We start from the raw sequence: 15000 nt of genomic DNA, 5'->3' as shown, positions 1-15000 counted from the left end.
AACCCCCAGATTGTCTGCGTTCTCTGAACAAACAGAACAAAACAAACAAAACGTTACTTCTGCTTTGCTCACGCGCCAGAAGGACGCGGGCAGATTCCTGCCTCTCTGCCTGCCGAGAGCGGCAGGATGCTTTTCATTCCGCTGCTGAGGTTAAACCTCTTCAGGAATAACTACAAATCCTTCAGCAGCAGAGCGCCGCGCTGCGAGGAGCTGCTGCAGAAACCTTTACCTTTCACATCGTTCTCCAGCTTCTTAGCCTCGTTCCACAGGCGCTGGCTTTTCTGCACCGAGCTTCTGGCGTTGTCTTTGAGAGGACCTTTAGGACCCGCGGCCTTCAGAGGGGAAAAGTTACAAAGCCGGTCATTCCAGAGGAAACGCAGAGCACCGCACGCCCACACACACTCAGACAACACCGAACTGCATCTGTCTGCTCAAATAAACCAGCTCTGCACATAAAACCGACGCATTCCTGCACAAAATCAACCTGAACGTCCTGGTTACAAATCAACACGTGAACATTCCACATGTTTAATATATTCATTTCATTTCCTTCAAATGTTCCTGTTTGCTTGCAGTTTCCCTGCATTCAGCTCTGCTTTGAAAATCACACAATGCCAGCTATTCAGCTTTACGTTACTATGGGCAAAGGAAAAAGGCGAGGGGGCGAGGGGGGCGAGGGGGTGGGGGGTGCGCTGAACACCAAGTTCAGTATGAGAAGGTAAAATCAGAGAAAACCAGTTCTGACCTACAGATACATGTGAGAGATATAATACAGTATATATGATATAATACGCCGTCACTGCACAAAGCAAAACAAGTCTCTCCAAAAACGGAACTGAACAGAAGAGCCAACCTAAAGAGATTTTATTCCATCTGCTTTTTGGAGCATTTCTATTGATCCATTCATCAAAACATTTTCACCTGGTGTGAAAGGCAGCTGCCACGTTCAAATGATGCAGAAAAAAAACATCGACCGAAATTGAGATGCAGGTCTTTTTTTCGGAGAGTGATGATATATACATACATACATATATATATCATATGTACAAGACATTATAGTGACTTACATATATAGTAATACATATAGAGATACTTTCCATATTTAAGTGTGCTCTCTGTGAAAAGGATATCGCTGCTGTCGGAACAAAACCTCATATCTCCTAAACGGGAACTTTACAGGAGAAGGAAAAAACTCGCATTACTTTCAATGGAAGTCAATGGAACCAGACGTCTTTCCAAGTCATTTTTGGGACGTTTCTTTTGGTCCGTCCTTCATGAAATTTACACACAGTGTAAACACCAACATGCCTTTTCATATTATGTCAAAAACTGAAAATCGACAAAAATGGAGATACGAGGATTTGTACCAACAGCAGCAACATATATATATATAAGAAGTTACATAATGTATACGTTTTGTGTTCTCACCAGTTGTACAGCCTCTATAGCTGTAGCTTTAGCCTCCTTGGCTGCTTTGTCTGCTTCTTCAATGAAGTTCTTAATGTTGGTGTAGGCACTGAAGGCAGCCGTGGCGTTGAAGGAGAGATTCTTAGCCTCGGCCAGAATGCTGCAGACACACACACACACACACACACACACACACACACACACACACACACACACATCATGGATCGAGGTACTGAAAAACTGTAATCCATTCTATCCATCACTACTCATTACTTTACTTCTGAGTTACTCTCTAAAACCCACACACACCTTTACCAGCTGCACAAGAGAAAACCTAACAGTCATTTTCAGTACTTCTTTGAGAAAAGAGCACAGAGATCTTCATCAATCAGTTTCAAATTAGTGCCATCAGATGTTTTCATTGCTCACCACACGCCATAGCAATACCCTACAACACCATAGCAACCAGAAACACCATGGCAACAGATATTTACACTACCAAAAAAAACTCATTCACATTTTTGGCTTTAAAGAACGCCAAGAAACATACACACTGTAAAATAAAGTATGTTATAAAACAAGTTTTAGCTTTCAACACTACTAGTTTGTTGAATTACTAAATTTACAGTAAAATACTCGATACCAAGATGCATTCTGTAACGCCGGGGAGCGATGATGAGGCGGACGCATACGCTGAGAGAAGCGAGATTTATTAGGGGCAAATCCATAATCAGGGTCTAGACAGTCCAGGGTCAGAGAGCCAACACGGAGAGATGGAGGGACAAACACAACGAAAAAGCAAAACAGACTGAACAAACAACGGAGGCCAGACAACACAATACACTATCAATACAATACAAAGACCAAAGATCTAGGGAAAAACACTTAAATACAGAGACAACACGAGTTAATAAGACTCAGGTGATAAACACAGGCGGTACAATTAAGGGCAGGGTCTGGAAACAAGGGGGCAGGACTGGGAAAAAAAAGGAAGCAAAACAAAAGCACATGGAGGACTGGGAGGGGCCAATCGTGACACAGCGGTTACCTAAAACTAATCACAGTTTACATCACAGTATTCAGCTGTTTTACTGCTGTTTACTGTTAATGGTGTTGAGTAAATGACTCTGAATGTAATGCAACTAGTATTTAGTAATTTAGTGTAATTTTATAGCGAAATCTTTTCATGCACCATGAGAAGCCACCTGAGATGATTCTCCAGCAGGGCTGAGGAAGCTCCTCACGCTGAAGACACTACATATGCTCAGCACTTGGCTGCCTGAACGCCTCTTGGCGGGGAATAATTAAAAATGAACTTGGCTGCTTCACGGACACGCAGACACTAACTTGTCGAGGATGTTGGCGGAGTCGTTGAGCTGAGCAGCGTGGTCCTCTGCTCTCAGCAGTAAATCAGGCAGGGTGTTGTCCTCCAGACCTTTCGCCAGTCGCCCCACTTTGTAGTCCAGCTGGTCATGCAGTGGACCCAGCTCACGCTCCATCTCCTCCAGCTCCTACCAACACAGCAGCAGTTCACAATAAACATACAGGGTGAGACAGATCACCTTCCAGGTGCTCAGGACAGCTTTGAGCTCAATCAATATGCTTGATAGAGGGGCATCCCACCAATTTTTCAAAATTTCTGCACGATTAATCCATTAAGGTGTAAACAGAGCTGTCCAGAGCGGTTTGGTGTGAAACGCTCTGTTCTAGATAAACTTACAGAGTCAGAACCGTTCCCAGTGGTGGTGATAGGAACCAGACGTCCCTCTAAAAGCTCCTCACAGAAAGTTCCTACATGAACTGGTTCTGAATTCACTGCCTGATGACTGAGACGCTGTTTTATGAGAGTTTAGAGAACTTCAACTCCATTCATGGTGGAGGGAGACATGCAGGGCGCTGTGCGGCAAAATAGTCCCCAAAGAAACTCATTATTCCAGATTTTCCACTGTTTTCCATCATCGAGATTCCAGATAAACTCAGAAGACTTGTGTAGGTTCTCTGGTGGTTCTGGATGGTAAATAAAGTGTCTGTGTTGTAGTCATGAAGACGCCTGGTTCCCATCACCACCACTGTAAAGACGTCTGAACCTTTTCACACCAAACCCACTGGATCTCTCTGTTTACACCTCACACACTGTGACCGCTGGGCCCTGATTGGTGCTCTGGCTTTGCGCTTCTTTCGTTTTGACATGTTACGTTTTTATACACACAGAAACCAAAAGGAACGACAGGTTTCTCAAAATGTAGGAGGAAAAAGTCGGATATTAGACTCTGAAATGTAGTGGAGTGAAAGGAGAAAGTCGCCCAGAACGGAGAAACTTCAGTACAGATACACCAAAAAATACTAAAGTACAGAAACTAATTACATTTACTCAGATACTCAGTTACTCAGTTACTCAGTTACTCAGTTACTGTCCACCACTGGTATAAAGGTGAGATTTTAAGGAGTTAAATCCTAGAAGTTACAGTTTCTGATGGCGATAAAAAGAGGAGGCTGTCATTTTATCCACAGCTCATTGAAACTAGTGGAGAAAGTGTGTGGAAAGTGCAGGTTGTGAACCTTCATTAGTCTGTAAGCAGAAGACGAGATGTTTTATCATGATGCACATGTGATGAACTGATTGCTGTGAAAGAAAATATTCTTTATGTTTTTGAATTTTTTGACACAAGCGTGTGCGAATCTGACCTCGACGCCCCGGTTGATGTCGTCCGAATGCCCGTTGGCCTCCTGCAGGAACTTCTCTCCAGCCTCCAGTATTCCCTCCGTTTCTTTCTTCCCTTTATTGGACTGATCCCTCTTCCTCTGTCAGAGTCAACGTGGGTGAGAGTTTATGTGTCGATGCACATCGGAACACAAAGTTAATACAAGGATGAACTAAGATTTCTTCACTTTAGAACGGCATGAACGCATTTACAAAATAAACAAATAACAATAATAATAACATTTCAAAAACACATTCAGCGCAAAGCTCAGCGTTTAGAAAAAGGCAGTACACAGCCAAAACAAAACAAACAAACAAACAAACAAATAGGTAAATAATAAAAGCCACAAATGTAATAAAAGGCCTTTCTAAATAAAAATGGGCCTCAGTCTCCAACCGTTCTTCTTCTTAAAACCCACTTACGCAGTTTTGACGAAGACTCCGACATTCAGGTTTGTTCTTAGGTAAGAACAGAAGTTACACACGCTCACGAGCACAGAGGTGAGAACGGTTCTGCGCTTTAAGAACCCATCATGCATCTGACGTAGACTTTTCTTAATTTCTAAAATCTGGTCATAGATTCAGGCTGAGGTGTTTATTCTCACTCTGTTCAACAATCTGATGGAATATCTCTGTTTACATGATCGCTACAAGTAATCCGATCCAAAATTACGACAATGGCGTAGAGAACCCCTTAGTGCAGACGTTACCATGACAACAAGCGTCCCGTGAGTCCAGTCAGAGTGAGATGAGCAGCAGTGAGCAGTGATTGTGGTTTTAACTGCTTTAAAATGACGTCAGACTCAGGAAAACGTCCTTCACGTGTCCTTATTAAAGAAGGCCGAGAGGAAGACGTCGTGCTCTGAGACGCATAAGCTGGACGTCCGTCCCACCGCCGTCTGTTAAAGATCAGAGCATGAACTTCGGACTATTCAGACTGAGGTGTTTACATGGACGTCTTCTATTGTGATTGAGCCATTAGTTGGATTGTTAACGGATTAGCAGGATGTAAACGTGGCTGGTGTCTCTCTGGACGAGCCCCAATACACTGGACAGACGCTCATAGGAGAACCACTCCTAGTTTGTCCACTCGCATGGCTATAAAAACATACATCCTTTTGGTGCTATTTAGAAAAGGTTCTCTACAGCGCCACATGCATTATCTAATAAGCACATGGTTATTGGAACATCCAAGGTTCTAAGCAGAACCATTTTCTTTACTGAGTAACCCCTGAAGCGCCCTCTTTTTAAGTGTGTAGTTTGTTCATATTCGTATATATTGTGTACCTGCAGGTTGTCCAGGCTGTGCTGGCCGCTGTGGATCAGCGCCTCAGCCTGTCTGGTTTTGCTCTGAGCCTCGTTCAGGAGCTGCTTAGCGTCGTCCAGTTTGGTCCTGTAGTCGCCCAACTTCTCCCCCACCTCCTCCCTCAGATCCTGAGTCGCCTGGTGAGGGTCTCCAAACAAACGCTTCACCTTCGCAAACAGAGCCTCCGCAGCCCTACAGAGAGAGAGAGAGAGAGAGAGAGAGAGAGAGAGAGAGAGAGAGAGAAGAGAGAGAGAGAGAGAGAGAGGAATAGAGGAGAGAGAGAGAAGAGAGAGAGAGAGAGAGAGAGAGAGAGAAGAGAGAGAGAGAGAGAGAGGAATAGAGGAGAGAGAGAGAAGAAAGGAAAGAGAGAGAGGGGGGGAGGGAGAGAGAATACACAAAGAGAGAGAGGAAAAAGAGAGAGATGAAAGGAAGAAGAGACGATGAAGAGAAAGAGAAAAAGAGAGGGAAGAAAAAAGAGAGAGCGGCAAAAGAGAGAAGAGAGGATATAAACAACAGGGAAAGAGAAAGGGGAAGGAGAGAGAGAGAGAGAGAAGCGAGACACAGAGAGAGAGAGGAATAGAGGAGAGAGAGAGAAGAAAGGAAAGAGAGAGAGATTAAAGGAAAGAGAGACAATGCAGAGAAAGAGAAAAAGGGAAGAAAAAAGAGAGAGCGGCAAAAGAGAGAAGAGAGGATATAAACAACAGGGAAAGAGAAAGGGGAAGGAGAGAGAGAGAGAGAGAGAGAGAGAGAAGGGAGACACAGAGAGAGAGAGGAATAGAGGAGAGAGAGAAGAAAGAAAGGAAAGAGAGAGAGATTAAAGGAAAGAGAGACAATGCAGAGAAAGAGAAAAAGGGAAGAAAAAAGAGGGAGCGGCAAAAGAGAGAAGAGAGAGGGTATAGAGAACAGGGTAAGAGAGAGGAAGAAAAGAGAGGGAGAGAGAGACAGGAAAATGAAAGAGATAAAAGAGGGAGAGACAAAGCAGAGAAAGAGGAAACGGGAGGGAGGAAAAAGAGGAAAAGAGAGAAGGAGAGAGGAAAGAGAGGGAGGAAGAAGGAGAGACAGAAAGGAAAGGAAAAATGTTTGAAATAAAAATGAAAAGTTTAAAATAAGCCAAACCCCTTTATCGTGATTAGGCTTCGAAGAAAAGGGACGACAAATGAAACAAACGAGATCAAATAAATATCCAAATTAAAAATCAATGAAAGTAAGAAATAATGATAAAAATCAAGACGTTTTAAGACGTAAAGATGAACTGCATTAAACATCTGACACAAACGCACTGTTTATACATTGCAGAGCGGCTTCTGTATAAATAAACCACAGTCGTGTATTTATTAGTTATGGATTGATACCAATAAAACAGTAAAACAGTCAAAGTTAAAAACCACCAAAGTAAATAAAAACGCTGCGGCGGCGGTTTAACTCGTCCCTCTCTGGAGAAGATCCCACCACCCAGCACTAGGTGTCTCTCTTCATGTTCCCACGGTTCTCCGTGTAATTAAGCGGGATACACTGGCAGAGTAATTTGATTAGAAGAGAATAACAACCCCCCCCCCCAACCCCCCACACCCCCCAACCCCCACACCTCTGGCAACTTTTAATTAGTTCATTAGGAGTTTACACGAGGAAGAGAGGCCGCTTCGCCGGGCCGGGACTCACTGGAGCGCAGAAACGGTGTGGAGCAGCGAGAGAGCAGATCAGAAGAGCATCATGACCACCTCCTTGTTTCTACGCTCATTGTCCAGTTTATCAGCTCCACTCAGACTGTAGTCCATCTGTTTCAAAAAATGCAGTAACACTGACGTGGTGGTGGTGGTGTGTTAGGGTGTGTTGTGCTGGTACGAGTGGATCAGACACAGCAGTGCTGCTGGAGTTTTTAAACACTGTCCACTCACTGTCCACTCTATTAGACACTCCTACGTTGCCGGTCCACCTTGTAGATGTAAAGTCAGAGACGACAGCTCATCTGCTGCTGCACAGTTTGTGTTGGTCATCCTCTAGTCCTTCATCAGTGGTCACAGGATGCTGCCCACAGGACGCTGCCCACAGGACGCTGTCGGCTGGATGTTTTTGGTTCTCAGTCCAGCAGCCACACTGCTGTGTCTGATCCACTCAGACCAGCACAACACACACTAACACACTACCACCACGTCAGTGTTACTGCAGTGCTGAGTGATCCACCACCCAAACAGTACCTGCTCTGTGAGGGTCCATGGGGGTCCTGACCACTGAAGAACAGGGTAACAGAGTATCAGAGAAACAGATGGACTACAGTCTGTAACTGTAGAACTAAGTGGAGCTGATAAAGTGGACAATGAGCGTAGAAACAAAGAGGTGGTCAGAACGTTAGGCCTGATTGTTGTGTCTATACATATACATGGACAAACGTATTGGGACACCTACAGGAGCTTCTATGAATCCCATTCTAAACCCATAGGCATTAATAAGGAGCTGGTCCCCCTTTGCAGCTCTAACAGCTTCCACTCTTCTGGGAAGCTTCTACAGATGTTGGAGAGAGTCTGTGGGAATTTCTGTCCATCCTGAAGAGCATCTGTGAGGTCAGACACTGACGTTGGACGAGAGGTTCTGGCTCACAGTCTCCGTACTAGTTCATCTCAAAGGTGTTTGTCGGGTGTAGACAGGTGCAGAGGATGTGTTACCTGAGCTCCTCCTGCGCGCTGTGCTTGTGAGGGTTGAGTTGGCGTTTGCGGAGCTCGTTCAGCATGGCTTTAATCTCATCCTGCATTTCGTTCAGGCTCTTCTCCGGTTCTCCGTCCCTCCGGCCTAGAGACTCATTCAGCTCACGAGCTTTATCCCTCAGAGCTGTACACACACACACACACACACACACACACACATAAATATATATATATGCAAATATATACAGAACCAAATACAACACGTTCTTAATAAATCAAAGCCTGAAATGGTTCTATTTAGAATTTATGGTCATTCTCTTTACTAAAGAACCCTTGAAAAACCGTCTTTTGGAAGTGTGTACACTCATTGGCCACTTTATTGGAAACATTTCCCTTGTACGTCCACTTACTGGCCACTTTATTGGAAACGCCTTACTTGTATGTCCACTCACTGGCCACTATATTGGAAACACCTTCCTTGTACGTCCACTTACAAGCCACTTTATTGGAAACGCCTTACTTGTATGTCCACTCACTGGCCACTATATTGGAAACACCTCCCTTGTACATCCACTTTCCTGGCCACTTTACTGGAAACGCCTTACTTGTATGTCCGCTCACTGGCCTTTTTATCGGAAACACCTCTGGATCACTTCATAATATTGGTGTAAAGACTGTAGCCTAGTTTATCAGCCACCCAACTACCTCACTCATCACCCCATCCTCACTGACCACAGGGCTGCCGTCGTCCAGATCTGACCATTCTCAGCACAGATCCTAGACCAGCGTTCCTCCTCAAGATCAGGCAACCATCCATAACAAACACGCAAAGCCCAATAAAGTGAAGACAAAGTCAGAAACGAAGCGTCTTTCTCGCCTTTTTTATGTGTTTTTGGTTCCTTGCTCCTGTCAGCGCTTCACCCCTTTTGGGTTCATTTAAAAGAAATTCAAATTCTGTTTTGGGCAGCTTTAATGCACTTTAATCAAATTAATTTAGTCTTTGAAATCAAAATCCAATCTGCTCAAACGCTCAAAAAAAAAAAAAAAGTTACTCTGCAGATTCTCATTTAAATATAAATCATCAAATTGAAATGCAAATGAGGTGTAATTAGATGCATTTCCTCCAAATCCTCACCGAGTTCAAAAGTAAACATGTGATCTGATTTCAAAAGAGGGGAATATATACCTATTAGATACTTAAACGGCTCGAAAATAATTGCCTGCTGAGTTTCAAAAGCAATTACAGCCTCTGAGGTGGATGGAATTGTCAGATTTGAGTGAGTTTTGGTGATTGAAATGAGAGGCGGCGGAGGCGCTGGATGAACCCGGCGAAGGCTCCGCTGTGCAGGAGGAGCGACGGCTGCGTCTCTGATCGCTACGTGTAAACACTTTTTTGGCAAGTCGTGCCTAAACGGAGGGTCTTCATCAAAGTTGCTGTCGAATGCCAGACGCGAATCAAAACATCACTTTGATCCCGTCCTGTCCTGTGAGTGTGTGTGATCCCAACATCTACAGACGACGCCATCTGCTGCACACACACACACACACACACACACACACACACTGATCTCTCACACTGATTATGCACATTCTACACACACATACACACCAATCACATCCCTGTCTGTGAGGTTCCTCCTGGTTTGATTATTCGCCTGCGCTGGTGCTCGTCGCTTTAATTAAGCTTTTACGTGGCCACAGCAGAGCCTTCATTAGCCACACCAGCCTCTCCAATAAACCCACATGCATATTAAAGGGCCCATATCAGGGAAACACTGGAGCTGGGAAAGTATGTGATGTGCAAATAAATATGTTTGCAAACCCACTTTGACCTGGATTTAAACCAAAACAGCAGACGAGATACGCAGCGCCTGATCTTATCGACTTCATTGTTTTATTGTGGATATGCACTCGTTACGAAACTCATGCTGGCAACAGGTTCCAAAAAAGTTGGGACAACCAAGACTCAAAAAGAAGAGAATTTTCTAAGAACATGAGGTAGAACCACTGAGAGGAAGCAAGACTCAAAAGCAGAAACGTTCTAAGAACATGAAGAAGAAACACTGAGAGGAACTAAGACTCAAAATCGGAAACGTTCTAAGAACATGAGGAAGAACCACTGAGAGGAACCAAGACTCAAAAAAAGAAACGTTCTAATAGCATAAAAGAAGAGCTAAAATGTGATTGAGGAACTCACTAAGAACATGAGGAAGAGCCTGTGGAAGGGACCAAGACTCAGAAGGAGAAATTCTCTAAAAGCATGATGAAGAGCCATGGAGAGGAACCAAGACTCAAAAGGAGAAACTTTCTAAGAACATGGGGTAGAAACACTGAGGAACCAAGACTCGAAAGGAGAAACTTTCTAAGAACATGAGGAAGAACCACTGACAGGAACCAAGACTGAAAAAGAGAAACTTTCTAAGATCATGAGGAGGAACTCAGAAAAGACTCTGAAAAAAAAGAAAAAAAGAATGAAGGAGAACCGAGAGGAACCAAGATGATGTGAAGATCTACGGCCAACAAATCAAATATTGATAACTCCCTCCTCGAGTGCTCTACTGCTTTAATACAGCAGTTAAATAAATACAGTAAGAAATGAATAAACTGGCCGTGAACGCGGCTTTAATATGTTTTAATGTTCAGCTCCTTCCTCCTAATTAGAGCTCCTTAACCAGCAGCTTGCTGCTACGTCAGAGTAACGAGCTCCGCCCACTCGCCACTCAGCCGGAAGTTCGTTCTCCAGCTCCTTACACTAAATTCCCAAACTGTCGTCACCACTGAGCAGCTTTTCAGTCGGCAGCTGTGACAGAAGAACAGCTGAACAACCTGGAATCAGCCAGAATGAACCCAACACCATTCGCCAGACGTGTCTGATCTTCAGAGTCGGACCAAATCAGACTGAGCCGTAAAACTGACCCAATATCAGGTTCAGCTCGGTTTGGTCAGTTTCTCCAGATCAGTATTAATGTTGTTTTGTTCCAGCCGGTCTGTGAAGCTTCTTACAGCCCGTTTAGTTTGGCGATTGGTATTGGGTGTTACCCTTTAGATTGTGTGTAGATTTCATGACAAGTGAACAAATGTCCCAAACTTACTTGGGAAAAGTTCTGGTTCCATTGACTTATATTAAGAGTAGAGTAGGTTTTTGCGTTCTCCTGTGAAGTTACCATTTTGCGATAGGAGGTTTGGTTCCGACAGCGATGTTATGCTGCCTTCTAGGTGACGTCTTTTTCAAGACTGCCCAAGCTTATTTCAACATGGCAGCACCAAGCCATTATTTTGCTTGTTATAACAGCATGGCTGTGTAATCAGGGAGTGCAGATGCTAGATGGACCTGCCTGAAGTCCAGAAATATCTCCCATTAGCAACATTAGCAAAGACCATGTACAGTTTCAAAACTGTATCAACTGGTTTCTTTGGTCACCAAATGATTATTAAGTGCTGTTAAAGGAAAGGTGAACATGCTCCTCTCCCAATGTTTTAGGAATGTGTCAGCCATCAAATTTGGAATAAGCATAAACGGAAAATTTAAATTCACATTTCACATACAGCCCAAACATTCAAATGTGCATATTTACCTACATCCACTTATTCAGCTATTCAACCTACAGACGCCCATTCACAGTAAAGACTCAGCCTGGACTGAATACAGGTCAGCCAATCAGAACAGAGTTCATTTACATCAGTCACATAGGCACAGTAACAGAAACAGCCTGTTAAATTCTGAGAGGTTAAAAAATGATATATTTTTTACATTTTAGATTAAATAAAGACTTTTTAATGGCCATAGTGTACTTCCTGCACCTTCAGCGGCTAGCAGGGTGTTCTTGACGAACATCTCCAGCTCTTCAGCTCTTTTTCGGCTCCTCTCAGCGTCGGCGTCCGTCTGTTCTCCGTCCGCTGCCACTTTTGTGGCCTGTAGGGTGAAGAGAAAATGGAAAACATACTTTATTTTTAATGTAAGTCAATGGAACCAGACGTTTTTCAGATTCTGATTCTGAGATTTCTTTTGTTCCATTCATCATGAACTTTACACCCAATGTAAACAACATTTTCAAATTAAGTCAAAAACTAAAAAACGACAAAAATTAAGATATGACTTTTTTCTTCAGACAACAGTGATTTATACTGTAAAACCAAGTCAATATGATTAATTTTTTTGTGTTCTGCTTTCTACAAAAAACACAAGCCCAAAAAATCTCTGGAAGGTGGGTGCAGCACCCTAATGAGTACCACTGAGGAATAAAATCTCCCCAAGAACATGAGGAAGAACCCACGAGACAGACCAAGACACAGAAGCAGAAAATCCCTAAGAACATGAGGAAGAACCACTGTGAAAAACCGAGACTCAAAAGGGGAAACTCTCTAATAGCATAAAAGAAGAGCTAAAACGTGATTGAGGAACTCACTAAGAACATGAGGAAGAACCTGTGGAAGGGACCAAGACTCAGAAGGAGAAAATCTCTAAAAGCATGACAAAGAACCACTGAGGAACCAAGACTCAAACGGAGAAATCTGTAACAGCATGAGAAGGAACCATGGAGAAATATCAAGACTCAAAAGGAAACCCTCTCTAAGAGCATGAGGAAGAATGACTGAGAAGTATCAAGACTCAAAAGGAGAAACTTTCTAAGAACTTGAGGAAGAACCCCTGAGGAACAAAGTCTCAGAAAAACAAACTCTCCAAGAGAATGAAGGAGAACTGAGAGGAACCAAGACTCTGAAGGAGAAAATCTCTAAGAACATGAGGAACAACTGCGAGCAACCAAGACTACAAAGGAGAAACTCTCTAAGAGCATGACGAAGAACCAAGAGGAACCAAGACTCAGAAGAAGAACTCCCTAAGAACGTGAGGAATAACCATTGAGAGGAATCAAGCCTCAAAAGGTGAACATTTAAAAATATTTTAAACCAAGACGCTCCATTTTTCCATCATCTGAAGGCCCACATCTTCCTAAAGGTAAACTTCTCAGCTGTCCACACTTCAGTCGAACTCTCTGAATTATGAAGGCCATCTCGGCTGTGGTGATGCACACTTCAGGATGCCTTCAGGACAAAAAGGAGTCCTGGAGAGAAACTGCCGCCTCTTACCGGAGAAGCACAAATCAAGGAAATTTTGTTTTTGTTCCTTTGTGTTTGTTCCTTTCAGTAAAACCCCACCAAGGCCAGAGTCTCACAGAGAGGTGATGCAGAACTTACACAACAGACGGCGCAGAGTTTTACCAGAGGACTCTGTCCATGAAGAGCATAAAAAGGAACGACAAAGGTATTGAAGGCCGGTACGACGTCTGAGCTGCATTTCATAACTGTCAAAACGCAGCTGGTGGCCAAGGTCAGCTCAAAACTTTAACCTGAGAAGTTAATCAGTCACTTGGTTCTTTTTTCTGCTCATACAAAAGTTTGATCATTATTAATGATGTTTTAATGATCAGTTCCTTCCTCCACATTATAGCTCCTTAACGAGCAGACGTAGCAACGAGCTCCGCCCACGCGCTGCTCAGCCGGCAGTTCGTTCTCCAGCTCCACACAGACCGACTGACCGTTTGGGAATTTAGTGTCGTCTCGTCTTCAGAGTCGGACCAAATCGGCTGTCGGTCAGATGTGGTCTTAACAGCGTCCGTTTTCTGTTTGCGGCAAAGTAAGAAGTAAAAACGTTCAGATGGCTCGAGCGTCTCCTACAGCTGTCAGAGTCGTTGCTTAGCAACGGCGTCTCAGCGGAGTGATAGTGTTTGTGAAAAAGCCGTGATGTTATGGTGAAAGAACAGCACAGTTAGAATGTCTCTCAACCAATCAGCTCGCGTGGCCGGAACTCGCCATTGCATTAAACACATAAAGACGTACGACGTGACATGAAAAAACTCGGCGTTTCTGACTTTTAAATGATTATTTCAGGCTCTTCAGGGTGACCCGCAGCAGTCGAGCTCACCATATCTGGCTCAGTAATGCTACTTCTTTCAATTTTTACCAAAAAAAAAAATACATTATGCAGCTTTAAATGACTTCCGGCCTAATTTCTGGTTGGTGGTCCTCAACAGGTCGATTAAGAGTAGTTGTGAAATGTGTGTGTATGAAAGAAAGTGTGTTCATGCATGTTTATCACAAACCCTGCTCCGTAATTCGTCCATCTCAGTGACCAGGCTGCCCAGGTTGCTATCAGCGAGCTGCAACAGTCTCTCTGGCGCCCTCTGTGGTGAGAGCATGTGCTGCGGAGAGAGAGAGAGAGAGAGAAACAGAGGGAGGTCCTCACTGTGTTCTACTGAAGGCTGGAAAAACGTGAGGTGCACTGCGCGGCCTTTATTCTGTTTTCTTGGCGGGTTCACACTGCGTATTTTGGATGGTGCTTCTGGCTGCACATTTCCCTGTTGCTAAGCAGCAACAGGTGGGAGGATCTGTTAAAGGGCCTATATTGTGAATTTGCCCTGAGGTCATAATTTTCCCTCATTATTCATTTCATGACCATTTCCCAACCTATCTTAATCACTTATAGTTAAACAGGCCGTTTTCATTACTACGCCTGTAAGACTGATATATGTAAATGAGCACTGTTCTGATTGGCTGCTCTGTTTCACACCTCATTCAGCAAGCAGTCAGGGCTAAAACACCCCTTATAACATAAACAGTGTGTCTAGCATTAAAAGGAGCAGAAAATTAGCACCTCGGTGGCAAAACACACGTCATTTGAATCCCAGTATTTGCCATGTTCATTAGAAAATCCTTGGTTAATTTGATTAATTGGACTAATTTGACTAATTTAAGCTCATGTGAATCCCAGTATTTGCCATGTTCATTAGAAAATCCTTGGTTAATTTGGTTAATTTGGCTAATTTAAGCTCATTTGAGGCTTGAAGAAGATGTACATAAACTTTCATTACATTAGCCTTGCAGTTCCACTTTAAAAGTAAAGAAGTAAACTTCAAACACTGAACATCTCTTGGCTCTTTGAAGTAAAG

At 43.5% G+C, this 15000-nt stretch overlaps 1 protein-coding gene across 1 annotated transcript in view; it reads right to left on the bottom strand.

The window, feature by feature from the left end:
- lama2 (laminin, alpha 2) overlaps positions 1-15000 on the bottom strand; it is a 268929-nt gene that overhangs the window by 58918 nt on the left and 195011 nt on the right. Inside the window, exons 34-42 of the mRNA XM_037537821.1 lie at positions 14155-14253; positions 11855-11966; positions 8075-8237; positions 5396-5606; positions 4093-4209; positions 2755-2918; positions 1429-1567; positions 230-332; positions 1-23 (exon numbers count right to left, since the gene is read on the bottom strand). The exon at positions 1-23 is cut by the window's left edge and continues 94 nt beyond it. Coding sequence (XP_037393718.1) covers positions 1-23; positions 230-332; positions 1429-1567; positions 2755-2918; positions 4093-4209; positions 5396-5606; positions 8075-8237; positions 11855-11966; positions 14155-14253 — 1131 coding nt within the window. The remainder of the gene's footprint in view (positions 24-229; positions 333-1428; positions 1568-2754; positions 2919-4092; positions 4210-5395; positions 5607-8074; positions 8238-11854; positions 11967-14154; positions 14254-15000) is intronic.

The sequence above is a fragment of the Pygocentrus nattereri genome, chromosome 4, assembly GCF_015220715.1.
Source record: "Pygocentrus nattereri isolate fPygNat1 chromosome 4, fPygNat1.pri, whole genome shotgun sequence".
Classification (NCBI taxonomy): Eukaryota; Metazoa; Chordata; class Actinopteri; order Characiformes; family Serrasalmidae; genus Pygocentrus; species Pygocentrus nattereri.
Note: the sequence above shows the minus strand (reverse complement) of the source record. Positions and strands in the feature narration are given on the sequence as shown.